Consider the following 9,120-nt stretch of genomic DNA (forward strand, 5'->3'; position numbering starts at 1 on the left):
CTCTCTCTCTCTCTCTCTCTCTTTCAGAAAATCACTGACCACTATCCGATGGGAGCCGTCCATCTAGGTGGCTACTCATTCGGCGCCTGCGTCGCCTTTGAGATGGCACTACAGCTGCAGCAAGCGCAGCGCACCGTCGGCCATCTTGTCCTGCTGGACGGCTCGCCAGTGGAAATTGGCGCTATCGCGGGCAGGTACCGGGGGCGTGCACGCACATACGGTGTCGCCCACGAAGTGGAGTTCTTGTCGAGCGCAATGTGCAGCTTCATGATGCTCTTCATGACTGTCGACTTCATAAAGGTGTTTATACATAATTTATATATATATGTATATATGTATATATATATCAGAAGTAGATAGTAGTATTATCTGTTGTATTCATCTCAATAAAATTGGAGTAAACCAATGTTCAAGGATAATCAAGAACATAGGGCTCTAGTAAGCGCTGCCATTGGTTGATACAAATGACGTGCCTCAAACTCCTGTGCCTCATTATCTTAGGAAAAAAATCACGCATGGGGCATATGGTGCTTGCTGATTAAATGGCTGACTGGCTTTGTTTGTGATTAAATTCAATGATTGCACACGGTAACAGTGAATATGCGTTTTCACTATGGGACGATGGTAAACAAACTTCTGTACATGTTGATGTGGGCGGAGTGGCGAATATTCCGATGATTGTTGACTCTGGTTCTAGCTGTAATGTGATTGACGAGACATTATTGAGTGAGCTAAAACAAAACCATATCAAATGTACATCATGGAAAGTGGACAAACAATAGTTTGCATACGGAAGTGATACACCAATGCAAGTGCTTGGATGCTTCACATCAGACATGGCTATAGGAAACAGCCGAGTTCAAGGAGAGGTTGTTGTCGTAAAAGGGAAATGTTAAGCATTACTGGGAAGGAAAACTGCTGTCGATTTGGGTGTGCTTAAACTTGGCATTGATGCATCTTTTGTAAACACAGTACAAGATGACACTGAGCTGTTTGATAAATATCAAGCATGTTTTGAGGGTTTAGGCAAGTTGAAAGATTATCAACTAGACATTACTTTTTACAGTACAGTACAGCAAGTAGCTCAGCCAATGCGCAGAATCCCATTTAGCTTGAGAGATAAAGTTGAGACGAAACTTAAAGAGTTGGAGGATTTTGATGTTATAGAGAAGGCTGAAGGTCCCATCCCATAGGTGTCTCCTGTAGTTGTTGTTCTTAAGGGGGACAAGGATATCAGACTATGTGTTGATATGAGGAGAGCTAATGCTGCGATTATCAGGGAGAGACATCCAATTCCTACTGTAGAGGAAATCCTGTATGATTTAAATCAGAGTACCGTTTTTAGTAAACTGGACATAAAGTGGGCGTTTCATCAGATTGAACTTTCAGAGTCGTCACGTCCTATCACAACATTTGTCACGCATAAAGGACTGTATCGTTACAAGCGTCTCAGGTCCGGAATTTCCTGTGCTCCCGAGATGTACCAACGTGTGATACAACTAACCCTCCAGAGTTGTGAAGGGGTTAGAAACATATTTGTTCGTCCGTGGATCGTCTGTGGAGGAGCATGACAGGAGACTGGAGAATCTTTTGAAACTGATCCAGGAAACGGGACTAACGTTAAATAGAGACAAATTTATGCAAATTTCGCATGTCGGAACTAGTATTCATGGGGCATTTGCTATCTGCAAGGGGAATAGGCCCCCACAAGGTAAAAGTTTAAGCAGTTGATGAGGCGAGACAGCCAGAATCTACTACAGAAGTGAGAAGCTTCTTAGGATTAGTAAACTACAGTTCGAGATTTATACCTGATTTGGCTACAGTTGCAGAGCCATTACGTTGATTGACAAGGAAGGGAGAACCATTTGTGTGGAACAAGGTACACGAAGACTCATTTAACGAGTTGAAGCACAGACTAGCCAGTACAGATACACTTGGTTATTTCAACAAGAATGCTGTTACCAAGCTCATCACTGATGCTAGTCCTGTAGGACTTGGCGTTGTGCTTGTCCAAGAACACTTGGGAGAAGATCGGGTTATCTGCTACATTAGTAGGAGTATGACAGATACCAAAAGGAGATATACTCTCAGACAGAGAAAGAAGCATTAGGTATTGTGTGGGCATGTGAGCGTCTTCATATGTATTTGTATGGGACAGAATTTCTACTGTTGACGGACCATAAACCACTTGAGTGTATATATTCGGACAAATCTTCGGGAAGGGCGAGCGCAAGAATACACAGATGGGTGCTTCGACTGCAATCGTATCGGTTTACAGTAAAATGGATTCCCGGTAAACAAAACATTGCAGACTGTCTGTCGCGCTTGATCCAGTCTAAGGGAGACAACCCTGGGGAGAACAATTGTTTTGCTGACTGTGAGGAATACATTAGGTTTGTTGCTCACAATGCAACACCCAAAGCTCTGTCTACCCGAGAGGTAGAGAAAGCATCTGCTGATGATGAGGAACTAATGTAAGTTCGATACTGTATTCGAACAAATCAGTGGCAGAAATGAACCAATAAGCGTCTCCTATCAGTTAAAGATGAACTGTGCATAATAGGAAAGCTTGTGTTGAGAGGAACGAAGTTAGTGGTCCCCAAACGACTTCGTGAGACAATACTTGAATTGGCTCATGAGGGGCATCCCAGAATTGTGTGCATGAAGAGGAGGCTTCGTTCCAAAGTATGGTGGATGGGAATGGACAAAGATGTCGAGAACTTTGTTAAAACGTGTCATGCTTCTCAGTATCAAGCAATATAAGTATTAACCAATTTAGTAGCAGTAAGTAATAGGCAAGAAATAAGTGTTAAGCAAGAAGCAATCAGTTATTATATTATATTATATACTAAACTTTCCAGTTGGCATCCCAGGCACGTGGCATCCAGTAGTTATACTTTCTCCACTTCAGTTCATTGAGTGGGAAGCTGATTGAATCGTATGTGGGTTAGCATAGCGAGTCGGCGTCCCGTAGAGACGGTCCGGGCCTCCGCTTCACAGCTGCAGGCACCGCGGTTAGACTGCCCCCTGCCATCGTTAGTGTCTGATTCTCTCTCCTGCTGTAGGTGCACCGTGAACTGCTGGCGGCAGACTCACAGGAATCGCGGGTAGCTTACGCTACCGAGGTGCTCCTACAGACCGGTCTCTTCCACGAGCGGAGCGGCCTGGAGGAAGCTGCGTGGTCGTACTACAAGAAGCTGGTCATCGCTGACCGTTACCAGGTGGATGAGCATTACCATGGCAACATCACACTGATCCGGACGGAGTATGGACACGCGCGGAGCGAAGGACGTGGAGAAGATTATGGTTTGCACAGAGTGAGTCACCTACAAATGTCGTGCTGTCAACTCTAGCTTAACTCGCGTCTGCTACTCTGTTCAACATCTCTTTTGAATTCTTTTTTGATTCACCCATCACTTCTCACTTTTGCTGTCTCTCTCTCTCTCTCTCTCCCTCTCCCCTCTCTCTCGCTCTCTCTCCCTCTCTCTCTCTCGCTCTCTTTCTCTCCCTGTCCTCCTCTCTAATTAAGTTATCTGTCTGAGTTCAGCAAACGTTTCATTGAGTGTCTGCCTCTGGTTTATAGGTGTGCGACGGAGTGGTGACAGTGCACAGGATAGCGGGAGACCACGTGACTTTCATGGAAGGCGACCGGGCCGTCGCCACGGCATCGGCGATCCTTGGTCATCCGGCGCCGACCGAGGCATGTTGATGCATGGCGTCGTCATAGTAACCTGTAGGTGTAAGCTGCGGCATCTACCGGGAGATGTGTGCGCTGATTAATATGTGCAAGAATATACCTGCGTTGAACACATTAACTTATACGTATATAATTAACCCCTATATATATAATTATAGTAGATAATTTTATATATATTTTATACATAGTTAACGTTCATATAATCACAATAACTATTATTATTATTATTACTACTATTACATATTATCTTTCTTGTTCTAGTTTAATGTAGGATTGGGCTTAATTGAGCATTCTGTATACGTTTCAATATTGATTCTCATTGTCACAGATTACATTCAAATTAGTTAGTAATCCGTGTTCAGATCAAGAGCACATGAACTAAGTCTAGTACGTTTGAGCTTGTGTTCAGTTTCAGTTTGTGTGTTCTGGATCAGATATAACTGCAATGACAAGCCGAAGGGATGCATGCATGACTAGAGTCATCGCATATACTATATATGTGCGTGCGTGTGCATGCGTGTGCGTGTGCACTGTGCATGCGTGCGTGTATGCATTCGAGTGTGTGCGTGTGCATGCGGGGTGCATGCGTGCATGTGCATATGCGTGTACATACGTGCATGTGCGTGTGCGTGTGCATGAGCGTGTGCGTGTGTATGCGTGCGTGTGCGTGTGCATGCGTGCGTGTGCGTGTGTATGCATGCGTGTGCGTGTGTATGCGTTCGTGGGCGTGGGCGTGTGCGTGTGCGTGTGCGTGTGTATGCGTGCGTGTGCGTGTGTGCTATGGACTTATAATGCGCGTCCTATGACAATGTAAATGTAAAGTACAGGGGCCCGATATGAGAAACACACGTATAGCAATAACATAATAATTAGGTCTTTGTCTAAATCGTCGTAGTGTACTAAAAGTGAGGTGCCGTGCAAAAATTATTATATTTTAGGCTGTAGGCCTATTCCAATTATATTTTTTGCGTTAATATAGTAGAGATCAGTGGTCCATATTCATTTTCCTTGTGACATGAATAACATGACATCAAGAGTAGATAATAGAGACTCTATTATCTGCTCTTGATGACATGAATGACATGAATGAAATTTAACAAAACGTTTGTTTCGATTTGTATTTGGTTAGTATTTGTGTTTCACTAGATTTAAATAAATATTTTCCTAAATTAATATATTCCGTTTGTAAACGTACACATTGTATGCGTTTTTTATTCTGCTAGAGTGACGCAGAACAAACGAATCGTATTGCAAGAGTTAAAAAGGCATGAATAATTGTAATTTTTCCACGTTGTTTATTTTAAAATAAATATCTCTAACCTATAAGCAACAGATTCATGTTCAATATATTTGTGTTCAGATTCGTGCTCGACAATTTACTTACTGACAGTAACCCGATCCATGTCTCGAAGTCAAAAATTATAAATAATAAAATTAAATTATATAGAAAATATAATAATATTTGATATGTAACCTACATAGGCTTCCGTGAAGTGTTCCCGTCAGTTTGCGCTATCGTTATCATCTACCATAGTTTATTCTGGATTTTTACTAAACATTTGAATGTGGTAAAAAAATTGAAATCCACGGCGAATACCGCAGAAGTACATACTAAACAGTCCAAAAGAAAAGAAATAAACTATTTACCGAAGTGGGATTCGAACCCAGAATCAATGGTTTAGGAGGCCGATGCTGTATCCATTTGGCTACTGGGCCGTTATGGTTATAGACCGTGGATTCACACGTACGTGATGTATAATGTTAATCTGTACGCCATCTATTGATGAATATAATTTTTATGAATTTTTAACTTTTTAGAAATTTTGATTCAGCCAGAACCACCTCCCTAATTCTGAAAATATATTTAGTTTTCCTCTAGGCTGCGGAGTTCTCTAGTTATGCGCGAACACACAAATTCGGCTGAACAACTTTATATATACTCGCAAAATGACCGCCTACGGCGGCCATATTCGCGTCCGTTACGGGCTGATGAGACTATAGGATGATTCTCTAAATCCCGGCCCGATTCATAGTAATCTCTTAAGGTAAAATATTGACTTGATACGAAGACAATAATACAAGGATCCTGTTACTAACGATAAAATTTTCTGTCCCGGTAATATAATTTATATATAAAACAGCCCTTGTATCACACTTCTAATCCATTGTTTTTCTTGTTCCAAATTAAGCGCTAATATAATCTACGGAACCCCGCTAATACGATTATTCTTCTTTGGACCCCGTCAGTTTTCGGTAGCTAACTGGGAGTGGCACTGTGAAGTAATGAATACTAAAGTCATTGAAAATGAGGAGTTAGGCATGTTGCAGTAATATGGTATCTATTTGTAACGCTAACAAAGTTCTTAATTTATATACATATATGAACCATACCTTGAAATGTTTCCGCCGCATATCATAAGCTACTCTAGCAGGCAAAATCACGCCACGCGGGCCGGTGCGACCGCCCGGTGCCAAAGGCCGCGTGTGGCGCCACTGGCTTGAAGAATCAAGTGGGCGGTGGCCTTGATACTTTATTCAAAGATACGATGCTCATAAGCAACGTCGCTCCAGAGACCAGTCCAAGACAGGGATAATATAGTTCCTATAGGTGCTTTCCAAAGATCTCCTTGTGATGAAACAGTGTAACGTGTTATTAAACATAAAATCAATAAACAAAATCTATCTTACTCAGGCCCAGACCTTTACCCTTTGAAATTATTAAAACTTCTTCCTATTCTTGTCGGCTCCAGGATGGTCCGTGTTTGCTAAACATGTTTTTTTGCAATGTTCAGCTATAACCTCAAGGACATCCTGTTGTGGTGTGAACAAAGTTCGAGCAATACAGGAAACAACTGATCAAGTCGTTGCTGGGTTTGGTATGTGTCCCTGCTGGCGGAGAGCCTTGCCCCCTGCAGTCCTAACCCTGGTCAGCTTGGTCTGCCACCTACTGGAACTCGCAAAGCTTCCAACTCGTCTCTGAACAGAAAACTAGACAGGTTTAATGCCCTTAAATAATATTAAAGTTAATTCACGTGAATAATACTTACAGACTCACATAACATAACGAACTGAGTGCCTACAAATATCACTAAAAACGAAATCTATAAGAATGTGTGACTTGCTGGCGTTAGTCTTACAAAATTTTTTCTAACTATGGGCTGTTGTGGCCTGACAAAACACGAGTTTCTTGCTATTTGAGTCGTATTAACCCGTCGCTTGTCGTCACTGCGACAGAACGCAGACACATGGCCGCCAGGCCATCGTTGTCAAGTTAGATCCCATCATTGACCTTATTCCAACAGTGGTGGCCTCCGTGCTAACCCCGAGGCGCTATTCTCTGAATGGTCCGAGGGTACCCGATTGGTGTAGCGTGTAATATACGTTCGTAGACAGTAGTACGTAACAGTTGTATAAACGGTAAACAACTTATAGCTTTATTCTAAACACGAGCAGTGACAGTGTACACATACCAAGTCCTAGATGGGGTCGCCCTCGAACTCACTCAAACCCTCCCTTTTATCCGTCTCTCTCGACCTCGCCACCGCGCGGCGGTCTTTGTCGAAGGCCGTTGTACCCCGGCCTTGTCGCCATCCCCTGTCATTAAGGTTCTGTGTCCCCGCTAGCGCATTGAGCAGGCCATAACGCGTGCCCTGCTTACTACTGTGTCCATGCAGCTAGCTAATTTAATATTCATATATCGCGCGCCCTATATACCGAATGCGCTTAACGTACATTCCTATATGGCACGCCGTACAGGCGCGGCGATCATGCATGCATGACCTTGGGGGGGGGGCTGCGTAGCATATAAGCTACGACAATATATATATGCGATTTGCACACGGGGGTAATTCTAAATAAACTGTTATATCACTGTTACACTACTCCGTCTAGTCTATATATGCTAACCAAAACCATATATTACACTTATAAATGATTATTTAGTGGGACAAACTGATGGTAGACAAAATGGGAATTTTGCCGTAGATGAAATGGGAGTATCGTTTCGTGGTTATCTACTGGTCATCATTTTATTATTGAAACGTTCCAAGTGCCTGTGGTTCGATTAATTAACGTTTCTACAAGCCAACTATTTCCTCTCATATCATCAAGTCCGACCATATTCTTCGTCGACCCACAGGCACTTAATTTGAGCGTCTCGTTAAAAAATAATGCTAAATGAAGACAAAATGTATTGCAGGGCTCCCAAGTATCACGCGTTTGGCGTGAGACTCATGCAATTCAGCACAATTTCTGATAGTCCCCGAAAATCTCACGCAATTGCAAGAATCCAGCTTTTCTTCGTTGCGTGGAGTGGATCTAGCCGAATTTTGCCGAAAAACGCGGGACACGAGGCACGGGAATCTCGACATTTATTACTTGTGGCGCACCAAGCGACTGATTTGGCTAATCTGACGTCACGCGTTACTATAAATAGCCTTTCGCAGTGTTGGTCGGGCGCGAAGCCTGCTGGAATCTCGGAAAATCTAGGCGATCAAATTTTCCTCCCGCCACCCACCCCCTCTTCGCGCCTTCGGCCTTAGATTATCTGATTCAAAATAAATCTCACTCATTTTTAAAGCTACCCCTTGAGAGCTCTGGTATTGACTACCAAAGTCTTAATGTTCCTCTAGTAGTCTACTCTCTTTCGCCTATTATTGCCGATAGCTTTCTGTAGGCCTAAATGCCGTTCAAATGCTCCTCTGCTACACACAGGTACACCGCACACACTGCTGCACATTTACACTTATACATAGTACTTACTATATACACACATATATATTAGGGGTGCACCGGAACTTGGATCCGGCCGGAACTATCCGGCCGGATCCCCAATTTTTCAGAGTTCCGGTTCCGGCCGGAACCCTTCAGAAGCAGTCGGCCGGAACTGGAAATTTTTCTTAATTTCATTTCTGCTACAAGAGTCATCAAGGTCAAAAGATCAGTCACTTATTGTAGTTGAGAGTCAATAGAGTCAACTTGCTGACAATATACAGGGTTTCTTCTGAGGGAAAATTAGACAACGGCGGTAATGGCCAGTTTGGGGAAAAAACGCACATGATGGATTCAAAGGCGTGCAGTAGGCACGAATGTGGATTCTGCAGGCAGACGCAGGGGGGGGGAGGTAGAGGGGGTTCTGGGGGTCTCCCCCAGCAACATTTTTAAAATGTGGATGTATTAGACTGCATTTGAGGCACCCCAAAAATAAAATTTCACCTTTTAGTTTAAATCTTACTCTGTTAGCAGACCCACCAAGTCTCACGCTGCGTATTTCGCGGGAGACTCACGCATCTGGACCCATTCTCCCGCACTCACGCATGCCCTACGCATTCATGCAAAAGAAAAAACCAGAAAATAAGCAGCCTGTGACACTCCTGTTACCCACGTTCATGGCTGTGCACATCGTGGCTCGTGCTTGCTGGCTG

General features: G+C 43.3%; 1 protein-coding gene across 1 annotated transcript; it reads left to right on the forward strand.

The window, feature by feature from the left end:
• The first annotated feature begins 48 nt into the window (after nucleotides 1-48).
• Nucleotides 49-4,167, forward strand: LOC106811943 (fatty acid synthase-like). Its single transcript, XM_014815687.1, has 3 exons — nucleotides 49-300; nucleotides 3,066-3,317; nucleotides 3,584-4,167. Exons 1-3 carry the CDS (start codon nucleotides 49-51, stop codon nucleotides 3,707-3,709), a joined length of 630 nt encoding a protein of 209 aa, XP_014671173.1. The 3' UTR covers nucleotides 3,710-4,167.
• Nucleotides 4,168-9,120: the final 4,953 nt, after the last annotated feature.

This window comes from Priapulus caudatus, unplaced genomic scaffold (genome assembly GCF_000485595.1).
Source record: "Priapulus caudatus unplaced genomic scaffold, Priapulus_caudatus-5.0.1 Scaffold593, whole genome shotgun sequence".
NCBI classification, from domain to species: Eukaryota; Metazoa; Priapulida; class Priapulimorpha; order Priapulimorphida; family Priapulidae; genus Priapulus; species Priapulus caudatus.